The sequence below is a fragment of the Aulonocara stuartgranti genome (assembly GCF_965226115.1).
Source record: "Aulonocara stuartgranti genome assembly, chromosome: 18".
NCBI classification, from domain to species: Eukaryota; Metazoa; Chordata; class Actinopteri; order Cichliformes; family Cichlidae; genus Aulonocara; species Aulonocara stuartgranti.
This window is the reverse complement of record NC_138954.1, coordinates 13706610-13728605: the sequence shown is the minus strand read 5'-3', so window position 1 is coordinate 13728605 and position 21996 is coordinate 13706610. Positions and strand designations below refer to the sequence as shown.

At 39.4% G+C, this 21996-nt stretch overlaps 1 protein-coding gene across 1 annotated transcript; it reads right to left on the bottom strand.

Moving 5' to 3' along the window:
• Window positions 1-4611: 4611 nt before the first annotated feature.
• Window positions 4612-21980, bottom strand: LOC309694655 (macrophage mannose receptor 1-like). The gene is made up of 31 exons (XM_082514842.1): window positions 21867-21980; window positions 21210-21566; window positions 20797-20967; window positions 20500-20655; window positions 20161-20283; window positions 19559-19696; window positions 19287-19469; window positions 17727-17881; window positions 17400-17513; window positions 16861-16976; window positions 16630-16778; window positions 16344-16543; window positions 15345-15469; window positions 15005-15077; window positions 14692-14845; window positions 14521-14559; window positions 13068-13231; window positions 12888-12949; window positions 12312-12412; window positions 11218-11363; window positions 11005-11110; window positions 10682-10806; window positions 8394-8420; window positions 8188-8290; window positions 7686-7918; window positions 6379-6544; window positions 5896-6063; window positions 5698-5817; window positions 5376-5546; window positions 5101-5130; window positions 4612-5000 (listed from the first exon to the last, which is right to left on the bottom strand). Exons 1-31 carry the CDS (start codon window positions 21943-21945, stop codon window positions 4750-4752), a joined length of 4305 nt encoding a protein of 1434 aa, XP_082370968.1. The 5' UTR covers window positions 21946-21980; the 3' UTR covers window positions 4612-4749.
• Between the last annotated feature and the right edge of the window lie 16 nt (window positions 21981-21996).

Below are 21996 nucleotides of genomic sequence, written 5' to 3'. Positions count from 1 at the left end.
AGGCTGGACGGGCTCCTTGGGCATTGACTCTGCTCAGGCAGTGACAGCCGGGTGCAGTCCTCAGCTGGGTTCCTAGCCTCCAGGGGTCCAGAGTAGGCTGAGGGCTGAAACTCAGCCTCTGGGGAGGCCCTGGAGCGCGTCACAGTCTCTGAACTGGCCAGCTTTTTAGGAATGATTACATTATCATGAGGTTTGTTGCTCTGCTTAGAACAAACTGATGAAACACAGTTCCTTTTAGATTGATTTGACTGAGCTTGTTGTACCGGGGTAGCAAGTGACACAGGGTGCAGGGCTAGTGGCTGCTGAACAGGAGGCTGAACTGAGGGTGACTGAAACAATGGTTGGGATGACGACGGTGGTGGAATTGGAGACTGAGCTTGAGGCCGGGCGGCTAACTGAGCTTGAGGCCGGGCGGCTAACTGAGCTTGAGGCCGGGCGGCTAACTGAGCTTGAGGCCGGGCGGCTAACTGAGCTTGAGGCCGGGCGGCTAACTGAGCTTGAGGCCGGGCGGCTAACTGAGCTTGAGGCCGGGCGGCTAACTGAGCTTGAGGCCGGGCGGCTAACTGAGCTTGAGGCCGGGCGGCTAACTGAGCTTGAGGCCGGGCGGCTAACTGAGCTTGAGGCGAAAATGGTGGTGGTGGAGTTGGTGTCTGGGCTACAGGCGGCTTCTGAGCAGGAAACACAGGACACTGAGCTACAGGTGGCTGCTGAGCAGGTGACACTGGAGACTGAGCTACAGACGGCTGCTGAGCAGGGGACTGAGCTGAAAGCGGACGGGCAGCTGACTGAATAAACATAGCTCCAGAATAAACAGATCCAGACGGAACAGTCTTAACTCCTGGATCTGAAAAAACATCAGGCGCACAGTCTTCTGAACCAATGGGAAAATAGTCATTCTTAAAACGAAAACTCTTATTTTCCCGAACCGGAGAAACACGAGCTGTAGTGTTCATGTAGCTGGCGTTCGCAGCTTTGGGAGAAACAGTCTGTCTATCCCTTGACAAAAAAGGCGAATGAAGGGAGACTCTGTCACTCACCCTAGGCGGTTGTTTGAGCTGAATCCCAGGCTCCTGCTGGAGCTGTGAGTGCTGGCTGCGTGTTCGCTGCCTCCCTGTTGAAGAGGGAGCGGCGCTGGCGGAATGTGACGAGGGAGGACTCTGCTGTGGCTGCTCCTGCTGTGATGTGGAAATGCTGGGTGAGTCAGGCGGCACGATAATAATCCCTAACATCTTGTAAAAGGCTTGTGCAGGCGTGAGCTGATTGCTTGCAGGCTCGTAGTAATCCTCCCGGGACCGGCTGGAGTGTTTTCTGCGAGACCTGGGCGTCCGCGGGGAGGAAGCAGACGAGTGGGCCGAAGGGTAGGCTGCCAGCGAGGAACGGCAGCACGGAGGCCCTCCAAGCGCTAGCCGAGTCCCGTCAAAACGGGAGCTGCGCTTCCACGGTGAGTCCGCTGGATCCATTACTGGTCGCGTCGTTCTGTCAGGGCTCTGTGTGCGGGCAGGCAGAGATGAGGATCCAAATGCAGGACTCAAACACAGAATTGAAACTCAAAAAACCTCAGCTTTATTGCTGGCAGAAAAACAAACATGGAGTGAGGATGGAACACTGAGACCAAGGACACACAGGCATAATTCTGAGGGTACGACGCGACACTGAGCATGGGAAAACACAGGGCTTATATACACAGGGTAGTAACGGGGGAATCGGCAACAGGAGGGAGACACAGCTGGGAGAGATCAGGGCTAACGAGACGGGGGAGCTAAGCTGCACACACTAACATAAGACAAAGACTTTCACAATAAAACAGGAAACATGAATTACAAAACAAGCATGCAGACTTTACACTGAGAGACAGACAGAATGACACATGGAATCTGAACTAAACTAAACGTGAGATATAACTGAGAACAAATCCTTAAGCACAGATAAACAGAAACAAGAAATAATCATCATCATCATCACTACGAGAAGAAAACAATCCATGAAGCAGAAATAAACCAAAACATAATAAACTCAAAATACTGGGTCAAATTGACAATGAAAACTGTCGGTTTAACCCTGCCTGGACTGACAAATACTTATTCATTTTACCGAGTTTAATAATCTTACAACCGGAGTTGTACTACCATGGTGAGGGTCCTGTACAGCCCAAGATAGAGCTGCAGCATCTTCCCTTCGTGTTTGCTTCTTGGCGAAGAAGAAAAGGCCTTTCACAGATTCTGAAACAATGAAAGACTGCATGCTGGCCGTGGTGGATGCGGTGAAAAGTGAGTGTGACATCTGCTATTAAAAACGTACCCCTGTAGGACAGTTCAAATATTCGTAGAATTGAAGTTCTGGCGTCAGACGAGTTTGAAATGCTGTTAGATGACCTGAAGAAAACTGATGTAATGTCTATAGCAGGAGATCACAGACAGAACTGATAATGCACAGTTATGCGTATATGTCCGTTTTTTGGATGGGAAATTGCTCGGTTTACTACCGTTAGAGGGACACACAGCTGGCGAAATGATGTTTGAGAAGATTTAAGCTCTTTTTGAGGAAAATGGTCTGGATATGAAGCGTGTCTGTATACTTGTGACCGATGGGGCTCCATCCATGGCAGGAAAAGTGAGTGGTCAGCGAAATATTTATTTTAATTTGAAAGGAAATTATCAAAATGTTTTTTGTTATTATTATTATTATTATTTCAAATGTGCAAAAAATAGTTTAGTTATAGCTCCCTTTTTTTTAAATGGACCTTTTGGTGTGCATTTGTGAGAGGTCACCACCAGATTTACAGGGGAAAAGGAATAAAAAAATACTTGTTTTTCAGTACAGTTGTGTGGGTTTGAAATTGATCATGATCTGCTGCTTACTGGCTGCAAAAAAAATATCTGGCCCAGATAAAGTCCTCGGTTTGAAAATCTGGCCCAACTAACTTCGTAGTTGAATAGGCATGATTTAGACAGTTTTTAACTCTCAGTTTTCCACAGTGATTGCTTGACTTATGGACCTGCAGCGGAGTTTGGGCCCAGACACGCAGTGTTGCCAACTCCTCAGTAAGGAAAATCGCTATTGGTTGTCCTAAAAGTCGCTAGAAGTCGCTAAATGACGTCATCGCCTAATTTGCATAATTGGTCATGCTAATCTAATTGTAACCTATGTTGTTGGAGAGCGAAATAACATCGTGGAAGAGACATAAAGTGAGTAAAAAATGTCCTAAATGCATTTAGAGTTTATTTAGAACTACAAATTAAATTTCTTTTAGCAATTGCTGTTTTTTTAATGTCACAATTCCAACCCTGCTCCTTTACCTGGGCTTGGACCGGCAAAAGTGACCCGAAACAGGCACTCTGGTGGAGTTACTTTGTGTGTGTGTGTGTCTTTATAAGTAGTTTTAAACCTTGTGGTCCACAAAACAGCATAAGAGTAAAAGAGTAAAAGAAGAACTGACTGCGTTACAGCACCCGCTGCTTGTTGAGAGTAAAAGCGATACGCACTTTCACGTCTTTTTTTAGCGACTTTTTTTTAGAAGAAAAGTCACTAAGGGGTCTGAAAACTCGCTAAATATAGCGACAAAGTCGCTAAGTTGGCAATACTGCAGACATGGCTAATGACGTCAGACTTAAAGACCGGATTAGAACAGGTTCTATAGACACAGAGACAACCATTCAAACTCACGTTCACACCAATGGGCAATTTAGATTTACCAATTAACCTAACCCCACTAACTGCTTGTCTTTGGACTATGGGAGAAAGGATGGAACTCAGGACCTTCATACTGTGAGGAAACTGTGCCACCGTCCATATACAATGTTTTAAATATTTACATTCAGAAAATAAAGTGTAGGAATGTTTAGCTGATTTAGAGTTTAGAAATGTGTTAACATAGAATGTAGAACTATTGTAGAGACACTGACCTTAATATAATAAAGGCCTCATTGTGTTGTGAACTTAGGAGTAGATTGTAGGAGACCCCTCCCCCACTTGAACTGTGAAAGTAAAACAGAGAGGAGTTAATGCTGAGTGGAAATTCCCCAGAGGATGTTTGGGTGGGGGTCTCAACATTTGTAACTGGATAACTGTGGTCTGGAAGGGAGATGGGTTTTATGACCTAGGGAGTCACCTACACCCACAGTGTTTTAACTGTCACGCACACTCACTCATGTGCACACACACATCCACACGCACACTCACTCATGTGCACACACATACACACAGGTATGCGTACACAGTCACACACGAGCACTCACATAGACACGCGGGAACGCGCACATGTAGGCATTCATGTGCTCGTGCACATAGACACAGACAGAGTTTGCAGCACACCGTGGGGGGTTTTATGATAGGGTCGCCCCTACAAAACTGTGTTTCACAGACAAAGGAGTGAAGATTTGGAGAGGGACACACCGGCCTCGTCTTCCCTTCTAGAAGATGCATGCTTAAATGAAGATGAGTAAAGATGAGTAAAAGATGAGTAAAGAAGATGAGTAAAGATGAGTAAAAGATGAATAAAGGTTTTGTGAAATGACTACTGAGTCCGGTGCCGTCTCTGGATGCTCGAGGAATAAAAAGAACCGGGGTAAAACTGATTTCGTAACAAAAGCAAATTTAATCAATTTTCACAGTCATAACATACATATTTGGTTAAACATTCTCCTGTGTTGTTTCAAATATGCTTTTAGCCATTTACTGCCACCTCAGCTCAAATTTTCATAACATACTAGGAATCACATGGGCCATGCAAATGAGCCCAAAATATTTAAATTACATACTGATTAAATCTCCAGTGTTCTCTTCTGCTGCATTCTCTGCCAGTATACTGGTGTCAGCTTGCTCAGGCTGTGACACCCTACTACTGAAGAAGAGCGGGTTATCGAAAGTGTTAGGGGCGGGTAACTGATGACCAAATTTCTTGAAGAAGAAGACAGCAGTGACTGCCACCACTGCAATTCCAGTAATGACTAACACAACTGCAGTGGTTATATAGACACGCTGATGATGAGGTAATCCAGTTTCTGTACAGAGTGAAAAAGTAGATGGTAATCAGCTAAAAAACATTTGTAATAATTTGAAACAAGATATGTAAAATAAATAGTTAAAAGAGGTGTTTCTTACTCGATGATGGTGATGGCTTTGGTAGCAATACTACAAAAGGGAAAAAAAGAACAATCAAATAAGACACTTTATCACAAAGTAACTCTACTTCATTTAAAAATAAAAGTAAATTGCTATGGCGTAAACAGGTATTTGCATTTGTAACACGGTAACAAGAGTTATTCCTTTTGGATTCATATGACTGTGTCATGTCTGTTGTGAACATCTTACTAGAGATTCATATCATTACAGAAAAGAAAAAGAGAAAACACTTTTATAAATAAAGATTATTTTACCTTTTTGTATCTTGCAGATGTAAGGTCTTTGAACCCACATGCCAGTATCTGTCCATGTCCCATCTGATGTACTAATCTCTCCTCTGCGGGGTAATCTGCTGCCATTAACAGGTTGACCTTCAGCCCAGTTAGTGTAACTAATGACTGTTTTATCCAACCAGAGCCATTCCTCTGCAGGCAAATAGACAAAAACAACAGTGTACATCATTTAAAAAAAATATTTATTTTGAACTGAAAATTTGGTTTAAAAACAAATGATCAAAAAATATGTTACTATTGTTATTATTATTATTATTTACCATAAAAATAAATAATGACTCACCTTTGTGTTGTTTTTTAAACAGGCCAATCCAGAAAGATGTGTAGCCATCTTGAAAAGTTCTTAGGTTAATTTCTAGAAATTTTTGCTCAGAGGAATCTTCAATGCTGGCAAGCATTCCACCTTAACAAAACAAATCAGTTGTTAATGAAAACTACAGCAATTTATTGCATAAAAGTATCTTTCAGATAAGTCGCCTACCATGTGCTACACAGCTGGTAGATGCTTCTTGCCAGCGCTTTTGCTCTGTAATAAAAATATAACAATAACCCCTGAATGGTACCCAGATATAGTTCTTGTTTTCTATTGTTGCCTCTGGGTCTAGAGGACAAACTCCTGGAAAAAGAGTTGACTCTGTTGGCAGCACATCTGTGAATGAGACAATGATGTCAATGAGATCAATGAATTACATCTTTTAAAACTCTTAAATGTATTGTTTTGACAACAAACGTGTGTGTGTGTGTGTGTGTGTGTGTGTGTGTGTGTGTGTGTGTGTGTGTGTGAGAGAGAGAGAGAGAGAGAGAGAGAGAGAGAGAGAGAGAGAGAGAGAGAGAGAAATTTTACGGACATCAGTACCTGTGATCTGTAATTTAAGCTTCTCAACAGTGATTCAAGTTTAAATGAAACAGACATGCCAGTCATTACAGGGTTATAGGGTATCTATTAGCCAGTGTTTGGTCGTACCTGTCGACTTCATGCAAACACTCATTAGTGTCTCGTTACAGTGAGTGGTTTTCCATTTTCCATCCACATCCATGTATACACAACTTCTGTCCTTGCTTGGTTCATTTTTACCCCATCGACTGAATATTAAATGCCATCCATCAACATAGCGGAAAGAGCCATTGATCTGAAAGAAAAGATTAATGAGACAGCAGTTACCAATCAAGAAAACTAGCAGAACCATAGGAACCCTCTCATCTGTAATCCAGTTTTGAGATCCCTTCCCACACGCCTTAACGCCCTCTCACATCTTGGGTCATTTGATCTGAGTAACTCAAATGATAGGGTGGCGTAAGATCTAACAGTGGGTTCACCGGAAACCTTGGCTGATTGTGACCCACACCTGTTTTTATCTATTTAATTCGGCTTTTAGGAATATTTCCCTTAGTAAGCATAGCTGCACAGAGGATATAACAGTTGAACGGAGTTGACTCAAACTAACATGATAATCTATACTGCTCAAAAAACAGGTAGTCCAGCTCCTCCAGGATGGCAAATCAAAATGTACCATTGCCAGAAGGTTTGCTGTGTCTCCCAGCAGAGTCTCAAGAGCATTGAAGAGATTCCAGGAGACAGTTACTCTGGAAGAGGTGGACAGGTCTTTAGAAGGTCCTTAACTCATCAGCAGGATCAGTATCTGCTCCTTTAGCTAAGACAGCCGGAGCTGGGTAAAATGATGGAGTTTAAAGTAACAGTTTAAGAGTTTACATAAGAAGTGCTGCTGCTCAACATGCCTTCCTCACACAGAGCATCTCCCTGCTGGATTAGGGAGGCTGCACTGATCATGCCCTGGGTAAGGTAGGCACTTTAGTAAAACAGTGAAACTTTCCACAATGCTTATTTAATGACTGCTGCATTTAAAAGTGTTTATTTTTAATGCAGCATAATGTGCAACTGCTTCTTTATATGACCTTTATTGGCATCTTTGTAATCAAGTTAGCAAGTGCTACACAGCAACTTCAAATGTGTTTACGTGGTGCTGGCAGACGTATTATGAAAAGCAATAGCTAGATTTAACTGAAATGGATGGATGATTAATCTCAGTTCACAAATAACCGAATGATTGGATAAATAACTAGGCCAGTATATTTATCCATCAACGAAGATTTCATTTTCATAATTACAGATTATTTCGTTAGATAAAATCTTTGTTGAAATAATTTTTTGTGCACATAAGTAGATTTTTGATTGAATTTGCAGTCAGAAGTTTCGAAGTGGTTGGCCCTATTATTGAGTTATGAACTTTTTATATGTCTTCAAAAGTTTACCTGCGCTTTGTGTAATCCAAACCAAAGAGGAGCCTTGAGATTCAGCGCCAGGAGCTCAACATAAGCTTGCGTCCACTCACTCCTCAGGCTAGCTAGGAGGGCATCGTCATTTTTACAGTACTCTGCAGCTTTATCCCAATTCATTTGTTGAGGAACAACCTTAATGGAGTCATTGAGTATTTTGATGTAGTTAGTAGAAATTGTTGGTTCTGGAGAATCTGGTTGAGATGTGTCTGTTTAGGATGAGAATAGAAACTATTTTATTTTTTTTACATAATAAAACCCTCTGAATCATTCTTAAAAAGTTATTATAGCTATTTCCAGTGATGAATCATACCCTTGATCATAGATATTATTGTTATTATATATTATATATAGATATTAATTACAGGAATGAAATGTCAAAGCAAATTTTTAGTTGTTTTAGAAAAGCTAGAGAGAGTGTGATGGAGCTGCAGCTGAAGTTGGGTGGCAACAGGCCTGGGGTTAGAAATGGACTCACCAAGATTTCGATGACAGATAAATCCATTGGTGTCATTGCATGACTTTTGAATCCATTTCCCAATACCAATTAAAGGCTTGGTATTGATCACAAAACAGTTTTTCTGTGGAAACAGAGTTGGGTCAACAGAGAATAATGATACGTGATGATACAGGGAACTGTGTCAGGGAACACGGGGCATTCTTGGATCTTTAAAATCGACTTACCTTTTGTTTATAATACCAATACCAATGCTGCAACGTAAACACAAAGATTTTAATTATTTGTAAATACAAAAATATAAAGTTATGGATTATTTCAATGTGCCTGACCCTCCACAATAGGTAATATAGACTGTATCTACATGGTGCAAGTTCACTGCTCAAAAAATTAATGGAACACTTTTTAACCAAAGTATAGCATCGAGTCAGCTAAAGTTCTGGGATAGCAGAGCAGGTTGTTAATCAGTGTCAGCAACTTTGGGGTTAATGAAATTATCAACAGGTGCACTAGAGGGGCAAAAGTGAGACAACCTCCAAAACAGGAATGGTTTTACAGGTGGAGGACACTGACATTTTCCCCCTGCTCCTCTTTTCCGAGTGTTTCTTCACTAGTTTGGCCTTTGGCTAGAGTTAGTGTCACTGCTGGTAGCATGAGGCCATACCTGGATCCTACAGATGTTGCACAGGTAATCCAGCTCCTCCAGGATGGCACATCAATATGTACCATTGCCAGAAGGTTTGCTGTGTTTCCCAGCACAGTCTCAAGAGCATAGAAGAGATTCCAGGAGACCGGAAGTTACTCTGGAAGAGCTGGACAGGCCTGTAGAAGGTCCTGAACTCATCAGCAGGACCAGTATCTGCTCCTTTGTTCAAGGAGGAACAGGATGAGCACTGTCAGAGCCCAGCAAGTCATCTCCAGCAGGGCACTGGTGTAAATGTCTCTGACCAAACAATCAGAAGCAGAATTCGTAAGAGTAGCCTGAGATCACTACATCATGTAGGGTGGCCTGTGCTCACTGTCCAACTTCATTGAATTTGATTGGTATTTGCCATAAAATACCATAATGTTAAATCGTTCAGCATGACTAGTTTGGTTGTGGCTCTGTGACAGTCTGGAGAGGCATATCCATGGCAGGATGCAAAGACTTTTATAGGTTTGGCAATGGCACCAGTGTTGCCAACTTGGCGACTTTGGCGATATATTTAGCGAGTTTTCAGACCCTCTTTTCTAAAAAGCGACTAGTGACAAATCTGGCGACTTTTGCTGGTGTTTTTAGGAAGACTTATGACCACTTTGTGACGTGAAAGCACGTATCGCTCTTACTCTCAACAAGCAGCGGGTGCTGCCATGGGCACCTCGCCCGTGCCAAAGCGCTCACAGGCAGCAGATCATCCTCACACAGCAGTGTCCCCCAGCTGGTGTCAGAGCAGATGTTAACCCCTACGCGTCCAAACTGCAATGAATCGCGCATGAGCAAAGCCACTGCTCCAGCCCTGACTGTAACACAGTCAGTTCTTCTTTTACTTTTACTTTTTGTGGATCACAAGGTTTAAAACTACTTAAAAACACACACACACACACACACACACACAAAATAACTCCACCAGAGTGCGTATTTCAGGTCACTTTTGCCAGTTCCAAGCCCAGATAAAGTAGGTGGGCTGGAATTGTTACCAAAAAAAAACTATAATTACTAAAAGAATTGAATGTGTAGTTCTAAATATATTCTAAATGCATTTAGGGTGTTTTTTACTCACTTAATGTTCTGATGTCTCAAATCTGGTGGGAGACACCTGAAACACTATCAGTCGTGTCATTAGAAACATGCCCCAATATCATCAAGCATGTATACAAACATGCGGGGGCCATACAAGCTACTGAGTCATCTCTGTTCTTTTCCTCCTAGATCTTAGTGTGATACTGGTAAAAATATTAGAAATATGGTATCTAACCACATGCGTACTCTGGATAGCATTACCTTGGCCTCCAGAGACACTGTGATGAATCTTAAGAGTTGTTTTGACCAGGATATTAAACAGATATGTAAGACTGCTTTCTGGGACTCTCCACTGAAAAACTAGTTCATGCATTTATTACTCCTAGGCTTGACTACTGTAGTTTTTTTATTGTCAGGATGTCCTAAAAACTCCCTGAAAAACATTCAGTTGGTCCAAAATGCTGAAGCATGAATACTGACAGGGACTACAAAGAGAAAGCACATTTCTTTTATATTTGGTTCTCTTCACTGGCTCCCTTCTAAATCCAGAATTGAATTTAAAATCTTTCTCATCACATACAAGGTCTTAAATAATGAGCCCCCATCTTAGGTTAATGACCTATGGTACTGTATCACCCCATTTGAATTTGGCCACTCTCTAGGTTGACCATTTTCATTTTTGTCAAGCCAGGTGGCATCTGTTCGTTCCTGACACATTACCCAGTCTATATAGCTACAGATTTTCAGCATGATTTTTTTTACTCACTGAGAACAGATTATTATTTTCCCACTTACATCATTACCCAAATTGATGTATGACTTTGGTTGTCCATCAGTCCAGTAAGTTCTCCACTGTGACTGAAATAAACCAATCCACAAGTCTGTAGTAGGCGCATCAGCCATTTGAGACAGTAGAAACACTGAAAATGTAGACAAAGATTTATGGTTAAGATATTTTCTTGCAAATAAAAGTGCACCGTGGTATCAGCTCTAACTTGTGGGTATGCCAAAACTGCACAACAAAAGAAATTCAGTGGTAGTATCATAAATGGACCGCAAAAGACGAGAAGGTAACAAAATCGAAATACTTATTTGAGTGAAAAGAAAATGAAACAAACCTTCCACCTGTCTTGAAGTAATAGACACCAAGTTTCCACCCTTTTGTTTGCATTTTTCCCTTGCATCATGCCATGTTAAATTCTGATTGTCAATGATGCTGTAACACTAAAATTGAAAGATGAAAAAGATCAATATAGTGTTCCAAGCACTAAGAACATATTGCTTCAACAGTAAATAATAGAAAGATTAAAAGACATGAAAAGACATCTGACCTTAGAGTTAAATTTTTTCCAGGGGTGTGGACATCCACCTTTTGGGGACACTGTAGGCACTGCGGCGGTGGTGTTTGCAGGTGTTGAGCTGCTGCGCTTACAAATGGACGCATACTCAAGCCCACAGCTGGAGTCATGCCAGAATCCTGCAGGCCAGGTCAGCATATTAAATTAATAACATTATTGACTTGAATGAATAATTAAAAAAATCAACTTCAATCAATTTTGATATCACACACTCATTTTATCTTTTGTAGCATGTCGTCTTGAGTAGTTTCTTTTTCTACATACTTTTTACTTTTACTCCCTACATTCTTAAACAAATATCTGTATTCTACTTCTTACATTTTCAAAACAGACTCATTACTATTGCTTTAACGCTTTAGGGTCAAGTTATTATTTTGTCCCTGCGAGCCTCAAAACATCAAACCGATTTGAAGCAGAAGTCAATCCTGTTCATGTGTTTATCACCAGAGGATGACTCGTAAAAAGAGATGACGTGTGCCAAAGTCAGGGGTTAAAGGCGGGATGGTGTTTTTCTTTTTTTTTTGTCATAACACCACAACAACTGCAGGTGTCCGTACGTTGCGGTTTAGGTACTTTAGCATCATAGCTAGTGCTACAATAGAGGAATGAGCATAATGGGAGTGACTTTTTTTTAAGTGGCAGGTAATTTCAAATTTCAAATGTTTCTATCAGCTCAGCAAACATCAGCAAACACACAAACTGTTTGTGTGCAGTTTTTTACACAGTGTGTTGCAAGCTAAAGGTCCAGCTGCTGTGATGAATTTAAAGTAAAACAGTGTGTGACTGTGACTACATTTCACTTTTTTTTAACTTTTACTTGAGTACGAAGTTGAATGTTTACTTCAACTCAACTTATATTTTCTAATAGTAGTATTTCTAGGATGTCTGTACTTTTGCTGTTCTTTGATATGTGTGTATGGGCTGTAAAGGATACGTATTACTGTGATAAAACTAGGGTGCCAGTAAAACTGAAGGGATAGTTGTGACAGGATGGCCTGAGTGCTATCACTGGGTGATACCACTTGTATGTATTTCAGTGAAACTGAATCGTATTTCGGTACACTCACCATTGTGATATGTCATGAAAGCACAGTTCTCATCAAAGTTCTTGAAGTCAGGTTGATTTTCCTGCCAACTTTGAAACAACAACTGAGAACCATCCATCCACCTTAATGTAACACAAAAAATAAATTTGTTTAAATATATCTGTAAAAGATTTGTGACAATAATACCAAGACAGTGGCATACTGGGTTCATTAAAGATACTCTTATCCTTCTTCTTTTTGGTCACACTTTTGTTGTTTTTAGCTGTAATAACTGAGTAAAATTGGTGGGAAAGATTACAAACAGGAAACTCCAAAATTTTACAAATACAGACAAAGCTTCGCAAATAGAAATGCAAATAGATCTGCATTTGCAGTTAGAGCTTAAAGTATTTGGACAATAAGACACATTTAATTTCCCCTTTGTGTATCAGAACAGTAGATTTTAAATCAAACACTCAAGATATGACTGACTGAAATTAAAACTGGTATACTTATCTGACATGCTGCCTTGCACTAAGTACTTTTTAACTTGCTGTTACATAAATTTAAGTTAATTGTAAATTGCATTTACGTTTTTGTCACTAAATTCATACTCACTGAAATGTTCCATCAAGATCTACAGATAGGCCAATCCAAGAATTCTGATAACCTGTTGAAATCTGCACAAAAACATGGATACATAGGAAAAAACTGTCGGTGTCTGGATGTTTAAGTTTTTGCAATTATAACTTAAATACCCATTGCCTTGGTAAATCTTTTACAAATGCCATTGCTCACCTGTTTCCATAAAAATATCCTTTCTGCTTCACTGTTGATAGATACCAGGTCACCATGCCTCTGTCTGCAGAACATACGAGCGTCCTCCATGGCCATCGCCTTTTTGTTAATGTAATACTGAGCCCCATTCCATTCTAGCCACCCATCAGATGTCGTGTTATATTCTGAGAATAGATAAGAAATGCGCAATCTATTTCAGTAAATGTGCAAATAGTATGACCCTCTTTTTCAAAAATTTCAAAGAAAACGTTATAAAAACATGTTTGGAAACTGCTGTAAATGTGTTAGATAAGCAAGTCTTAAAAAAATAACTTTTTTCATGACAAGCTCATGTTTTTCCAGCTGTTCACAGTGAGGCTTTAAAATTATGAACAACAACTGCATGTTTTCCATCTTTTCCTCAAACTACACAATCCAATCTTCCTTTCTTCACTGTGAGGTTTATGCTCATACAGTATCAATGAGATCTGGTTGTGGCAGATGGCCCCGCCTCCCTGAGCCTGGTGCTGCCGGAGGTTTCTTCCTGTTAAAAGGGAGTTTTTCCTTCCCACTGTCGCCAAAGTGCTTGCTCATAGGGCCTCATATGATTGCTGGGTTTTTCTCTGTATGTATTATTGTAGGGTCAACCTTACAATATAAAGCACCGTGAGGCAACTATTGTTGTGATTTGGTGCTGTATAAATAAAATTGAATTGATAAACAAATAAACAGTTCAACTATGAAAAAACAGTTCAGTCTAATTCAACTGATCCTTGCACCGTCAGATACAGAGAAAAATAAAGGATGGTCAGCCATTAAATCCTTTCAATGGGCTTCACACACTCATAGAACTGACTTTCTATTTACTATTACTATTCTCACAGGTTTTTATCTTGTTTTGTTTTTTGAAATCATTATTCCATTATCTTTTGAGATTTCAGAAGAGCAAGTCTAGGTTCTGTAACATATTTTGGATTTGTTGTTGGATTATGAATGGTAAACGGCCTGTATTTGTATAGCACTTTATATAAAAAACGCATTTCATATGAGTTCATAAACATTCATACATTCATATATTCATTGTACATGTGTCCTAGCAGACACAGCTATGGTATCAATTTCAAAAATCAAAAGTGTTTTCTTGAGTTATCGCATTCACAAACACAACACCCATCCATCCCATCTGCCTGCCCAGTGGGGGTCACAGCAGTACCCCATCAGCCTTTAACAGCTTAGTGGTAAAAACAAAACAAAACACAATAATATTATTCAGCCTATTATTATTATACTTATTATATTATACTAGTTTCAAATATTTGCCACGCAGAAAATCAGCATCCATGAGACATCAGTTTCCCTGTCAGCATAGTATGAATAATGGTCTCAGCCTGGTAATCCCAATAGAAAGTCAACAGTCATGTAAAGATGCTGTATGGCAGTATGGTCAAATTCCTCAACGCACTGGTGCACTTACCAGGGGTGACAGGGTCTGGAGCCGGCTTTGGGGTGACTCCTGTGAAGGAATAAAAACAGAATAGTGTTAAGTTACTAGTGACCAGCTTGACATTGTGAGAATACATACAATAATCTTCTGGTCCAAAAAAAAATGCTACAAAAGAATTGTATAACTGTGACCATGCTGTACCTGCGTGGATCTGACAAATCCAGTTATTGTACTTCTCACAGTGCACATCACTCCAAAACAAAGTTTTCTCCCAATAATTGGGTTTTATTTCAGCACATGATTCGGCGTTATTTTCATTGTTTGGCTCTCCATCACTCCACTCTTGAAAGTTTACCTTTATACAAAAATAAGATAATTATGAATAGTAGTAGTAGTATTTGTAGCAGTAGTAATAGCAGCTGTAACATCAGTAATATTAATAATCATCATCTTGATCGTTATCATCATTTTGGCTACATAAACCATTGTAGAGAGTTAAAAACTGTAAACTCACCGGGGATCCATCGCTCCATACATAACCTGTGTCTGGGTCAGGAGCACTAAGTCCAATCCAGTATTGATTATGCCTATAATGGACAAATGTATGTTCCAAATGTTTATACTTGTGTAATTTCTTTTTCTTGCTCAAAGACCTTTTATTTACTTATTTTGTGTAAATATTTTGTAAAAACATGTTTCCTTTTTTCTATCAGTGATTATGCTAATACGCAACTCATTGCTTGAAAATGATAAGAATCTATGACTGCCACTAATGTGTGACTTAGGCTGGAGGTGTACTTTACGAAAGATTTTTATCTTATGTAGCTCTGATTGTAGACCAGATAACACCATACCATGAAAATTGCCTTGGTAGTAAATCAGCACCGCTGTGAATGCTGACTAGGTCTCCTCCAATGGCTCTGCAGTAATCTCTAGCCTCGTACCAGGTCTTTCTCTTTTCTGAAGCCTCTGGAAAGATCTATAAACAAAATATAAGAAACTGAGTTGTGATCTGAAGCTTAATAATATTTGTACATTCAGAACTACATGCTAAACATGGGCCGTCATCTCTGTTTTTATGTCATCCTTGTTATGAATAAGATCAACAGAATAATCATATCCTTCTACAACAGAAAGGATTATGAGTATGGAAGTGACAGAAACCCATGTGCAGAAATGATCAGAAATCACTAACAAAAAGGAAAGTCAAGTTGTTGGCAAAAAGTCACAACTGTCACAGATATTATGAAATTGATGGGACACACACTCAAAACAAAATTAACATGTTTTTCCTCTGCTTATTCAGCAAGAGTTTTTTGGTTGTTTTTTTTTTTTTTTTTTGGCCAGTTTTGAAGTTAGCTCTGCAATCCAAACGGTGATATTGCAGCTAAGCTAAGAGGAATACCATCTATATTTACATTCTGGGATGTTATCACAAGTAGAAGCCTCTTGTCATGTGTCAATGCATACTTTCTTTTGCATAAATGATGCAAATGACAAGTGTAGTTTGGTTGGAATGAAATCTTTCCTACATAAAACTGATCACAAGGTTGTGAGGCTTTTCTTTATTTGTTTGGTTTTTTGGGGCTTATAGCAGCACAATGCATTCTGGTTTCAATAATTTTTCGGAGTAAAATAACATCGGACATGTCTTTACCCGTTTATTCTTTTAACAAAACCAGTTAATATTGGTCCTCTGCTACTGCCTTGAATCAGGAGGAGCTCAGGGTAACTTACTTGTTTATAGTGCTACTATACTGCTGCCCTTGGTAACTCTACTGTTTGTAAAGGGCTTGTGAAAAATAGAGACTGCAGAATACTTAAGTCATGTACCACTGTGGCAGCCACAGTACCTTATAACAGATGCCTCTGGATTGCATCTTAATCCATCCATCTGTGCAGTTAGGCGTGGCAGTGGTTGGTGGAGCTGGGGTTAAAGCTTCCCCCTCTGCCAGGTGTTTACAGATGTATTTTTCCTTATTGGTACAGGGCAACACATCCCAAAGGCCAGCAAAATGCCCAGTTGCCATAGCAACACAACCCTGCACGTTACCTTGTGTTATAAAAGAAATTGTTAGCTGTCATTTGTGAAGTCATCTCCCAACTATAGTTTACATAGCGATTCACATTTTGCATTACCTGGCATATGAGTGTTCCAGTGAGTATATCTTGCATAGGCATTGTTGGTCCACATAAAATATTCTCTGTTTTTCAGGTTTGAGAGACCTATCCAGAAGTGTTTCTCTGGCCTCAGCCCCACCAAGCTTACAAGGAAAGCATTATCCACCCTGGAAATATTTACACAAGTCACATTAGAGGCAGCCTGATGCAAAATTACATATAATTTTTTTTTTATGAAAACTATTTTACCCAGTTGAAACGTCAGCTAAGTAAGAGTTTGAGCTCTTGCAGTCATCGTTGGCTTCATGAAACGTCTTTGTCTCAGTCCCTAGAAAGTAGCAGTAGGATCCATGTCTTTTCCAACCCTGCATTGCAGAGAAACAAGTTGGAGAACTATTCAAGCCTGTCGTTAAATGCTGTCTTTCTGTCTTTTTGTGATAGCAAGGAGTAAAACACCAGAATGCAGAATCACACTGCATCAGTGTGACTACTTGTTTACTCTACAGGAATGTTTTTTTTTTCCTAAAAATGCAATGACTAAATAAGATGTTCTCTTAATCTTTTTACTATAAACAGCACCCAAATACAATGTTTCATTAGGCATCATACCTTATGTGTATGCTGCTTTCCTAGATATTTCATGGACCACAGGCACAAAATTAAATTTAGACATTGTGCCATTTGAAATATACAACAGCCTTTACAAAACAGAAACAGATAACAGAATGTGTGCATTCGACCAACCAGATGCAGACATTCTTTGGAAAATATATGAAAGGTTCACATACAGTTTTGCAGCCTGCGTTCAGCTCCACTTCATCTCCAGAGGGTTCAGAGTCACTTGTCTTCATGCAGATAAAGCCATGTTTCTCATCACACACACGGTCAGCCCAGTTTCCATTCTGCAAGAATGAAAAGAGCAAAATATATGTGGAAACTGAAATTAACAAGAGATAGACAGGCTGCGGTGCATATCATAAAACAAAGACCTAATTTTCCTGGATATTAATGGACCTTCCTGGCATCCAGTGTTCTTTAACAGAACTGCATAGTTTTACAGAAAAAAGCTGGCGTGTCACATTCATTAATAATCTCTCCCACACTGTGCACCTTACCTCCCCTCTGATCAGAACACAGTCTTCTTGTTCAGAGGTGACAGTTGGTTCCCGAGAGTCCCAGCTAGTGTAACTCACAGGAGAATGATCACTCCAAACAAACAGCCTCTCTCTGTTCCTATCGTTTAGTCCAATCCAGAGTTCATCAGTGGATGCTGCAGACAGAAAATAACATTAATTGTTGCATAATCTTCTTGATAAATTCTGCTCATTTGCTACTCTTTAGATGTTACTTTTGCACTTAAGTTTTAGACTGCTGCTAATCGTCTGCCAGAATTGCTGGACTTGTAAACAAACTTCATCATATGTGAGATGTGCAGTGATACAGGGATCAGTCAACAGAAAGTGACTGAATGCTTATGAAGTGACAAAATCAAAAACCTAGTTTTGTGTCCAAAATAGCAGGATTCCCAAGGTGACCGACTAATGAACGGTCATTATTCTAAAGAGGTAGTCTGCATGGTAGGTCTGAAGTGACTGTTAGCTGTGGTGAGAGCCCTGGATTTTCTGAAGGTGGTGGACGGCTATACATTTCCAAGAATAGATTGCTCACAATTGTATTATGTGTGTAGCTATAAAATAAGATATTCATTAATATCTGTGTTTGAGTGTGTTTTTAACTTTTCAGTGTGATGTTCAAATTAGACATTTTAACAATTAAGGAGAGACAACTTCTAATGACTTAATTACAAGCTGAACACTTCCTGTAACTTTAACAGTTAACTTGATATTTATGTGGGATTTGCATCTTTCAGTTAAATGGACTGAAGTGAATTTAGGGCTGAAGTATAAAGGAGCATAAATTTGTTCAATATTCAATCACCTGACTTCTTGTGACTTTAGTTTTATGAGGTTAAATGTGTTCTCAGAAATGGACTATCTGATATAATCATGTTAAATCGAAAATAGAATTGAATTTAAAATCCTTCTCATTATGTACCAGGTCTTGAATAATCTGGCACCATCTTGTCTTACTGACCTTATCACCCTATTAGAGCACTTCGCTCTCAGCCTGCTGGCTTACTTGTGGCTCCTACAGTAAAGTTAAACTTCATTCAGCTTCCAAGCCCCCTCGACTATGGTTCAGAGAGGTAACTGTTGCTGTGATTTGCGGTATATAAATTACATAAAACTAAATTGTTGGTCTTTTTCTTAGATCAACATGTTTGTTTGTCTAGGATTCACACTGTATATGACAAATAACATTGTTATGATTTCACAACTTTGCAACTTGGAAAAAACTTGCGTTCGGCATTGGTATGTGATCATTGTTAAGGTTTGGGGTGTAGGGTTAGGGTTTGGTGTGTGGTGTGATGGTGTTTCCACATCACAACATTATGACATCACTGCAATGCGATTGATAACTTGCAATGTTGAAACTGGACAAACATTACTTTTGTTGATCCAGGAACATACCAACACAATCATATTAGATCGTGCCTCAAAAATATTTCAGTTACTCACCAGCAATTGCATAAAAATTGCATAAATATGAAAAGTGTAGGGTGAAGATTATGTTAAAGGAATGCAAATGGTGCTCAGAAGTTTTTATTGCCATACCATATCCAAGTTGAGAGATGATGAAGCTTTGGTCCTCTACATTACGAATAGTTACTAGGTCTCCTCCTTCTTTACGGCAAGCTTTCTGAGCATCAGACCATTTTTTTGTTTCATTACGATAAAGGTAAAAGCAGTGGCCATTGTAGGGGATCCAGGGTGCTGTACAAAATCCACTCTCGGGAGCTATGAACCAAAAGAACAAAAGAAGATCAAAGAAATAGAGTCAATCAAGTTTTTTAAGAGAAGGGTAGAGAAGGGATTTTTTTCTATACCTTCAGTAGGTGCATCCAAAGGTCCTTCACTGTAGCAGATGTATCCCAGTTTCTTGTTGCATTTTGAACTTTGCCAAGAAAGCTGAACAGCGCCATCAATAATTCCACACTTATATCCTGGATTAGAAACTGGATGTCCTACGGAGCAGTGATGGTAAATGAAACTTGTCACTTATGAGATGAGACTCGGCAACTTTCAATTCACAGGATTCTCAAGATATTTAGAAGCATGGTGTGTATTGTGTATGAGCATTTTAGTTTTCGTGGAAATAAAATAGAAGCCTATGATTTCTACCCAAGAGTGATAAGGTTATGTGACACACAACGCCACCACAATAATTTAGCGGTTGTTGAAATTGCTGAACAATAAGAGGTTCTCTGATTATTGCTATATCTGCAGTGTGACTGGCACGCCTGCGTGGAAGACATTTTATAAAAAATAGGGAAAAAAATATTGACTTGCTGACAGATAACATTTCTTATATCAATAAAAAAAGATGACAAACATGATCAAGATGACTTGCTGAAATATTTTAACAACAGTAATGTAAATTATCATCAGAATGGTAACACAAGCTCCTGAAACTTGAAAGAAAACTTACCTGAGTCCCAATTCAGATATGCATAAGGATTCCCATTAGACCACTTCCACACATAATCTAAATGCTGGAAGATCAGTCCAACCCAGAGCTTGTACTCCTGTCCCCAATTTGTCCCTAATAGTGCTGTCAGTAGAGTTTAACAGACAAAAGAGACAGAGAAAACAAAAGTTTACAAGTATAATACTCAAAACATAATCATCAGCTGGAGCAGTGTCTACAGTCTACAGACCACAACAACTTTAATGTTTCAAGTTTTAGCTATTTGTAAAACTCTCTCAGCTTAAACGAATTGTTTTGTTTTCAATATATTCAGTGTAGTGTGGAGACTTGTCTCCTTACCTGAAATATAAGCCTGCTCATGAGGATTGCTGATACTGAGCAGGGAGGCACTCTGCTGTTTGCAGCTGGCATCAGCCTGATCCCAGGTCAGCGCTGACTGTGTGTTCAGCTGATAAGATGCTCCTGTTGTAGGGTCTTTGTTCCAGGTTTCTTTGGCTGTGACACAAACACAGTTAAGGTATTATAGTGTTACACTGAACTTGTACCTCAAGATGGTGTTCCTCAACATTTAAATTTGGATGTCCAGGTTCTGCTTATTACTCTGAAAACCTGTATTAGAATTTGTTGTGTACTTACAGTTAGTTGGGCAGTAACCCCAGAGTTCATGATCATATTTTGTTTCAACCGCACACCATTTACGGTTCCCTGGAGAGTCAAATGCAGTGCACTCCGAATACCAATTGCTTTTGTAAAAGAAAGGAAACATGCACGGCCTCCCAGCTGCATTTCCTTCAATGGTGTAAAGTTCTGAAGGACCAAAATAAGGAAAACATATAAGAAAAGAACAAAGAATAGCTTGAATAGTTTAAGCAAAATGATACTTTTATCATTTATCAACATCTTGTAATCATTTGACACACTATCTTTGCATTACAACTGTTTTGGAACTAAATATGAAAATCTACAAATTTATTATGCCACTAATATTATTTCCATAAAAGTTATTATGAATTACTTTACAATGTATTTGTTTTTTTGTTTTCACTTACCTGTATATGTTCTTGTGCAAGCACCACTGGAAGTCCCAGAAATTGTAAGGTGGCTATTGGGCACAACTTTATTTGAGAGCACAGCTGTGTTATCGGCAGTGAGGTCAATGTAAAGTTCTTGGCCTTTGAGAGCGATCACAGTTTCATTCATGCATTCCCACTTTTGGAGCTCACTGGTTTCATCACAATCATACAGGTTTACTTCACTGCCCACAGTTTTTCCCTGAACACCCAGGCACTTGTTCTTATTCTGAACCAAAAGTCGATCCCCAGATGTCCAGCGAATGTCATTGCAGTGGTTATTTAATTTTACCAAACAAAAACCAGTGGCCCTGTTAATTAGTTGAAATTGGGAATCTGTAGAGAAAAAAATATTGAAAAACAGTACTGTTGGAGATGTAAAAAAACAAAGAAAATCTTCATCCATTTATCATACTTGCTTCAACTGATTTTTATATTTATAATTGCGGAAAGTTTACTTAAAGAACAGTTTTTATGATAAAATCACGAATAACTCATTGTAGAATTGTAAAAAAAAACAAACATAAATACAGGAAACGATGGAGGACACAACAATCTTACATTTAGTGCAGACAGGCAGGACGCACGATAGTCTGTTAAAAGCCTTAGCAAAAAATACAAGAAATAGTTGATTACCATCTGAAGCCAAACAAAGAAATGTTTGGATGAGAAGCACAAAGACTGTAGAAGTTATCCTCATTGTTAGTATTCCCATTCCTGTGTCTTATATTTTCATATAAGCTAGTTGCACAGAAGCAAAACACAG

Coding starts and splice junctions, on each gene's coding strand:
- LOC309694655 (XM_082514842.1), bottom strand. CDS start 21,945: ATGGGAATACTAACAATGAGGATAACTTCTACAGTCTTTGTGCTTCTC. Junction 17,882..19,286: donor CATCTCTCAACTTGGATATG/GTATGGCAATAA, acceptor TTCTGTCTGCAG/CATCCACTGATGAACTCTGG. Junction 15,470..16,343: donor CCAGAGGCATCTGTTATAAG/GTACTGTGGCTG, acceptor TTTTGTTTATAG/ATCTTTCCAGAGGCTTCAGA.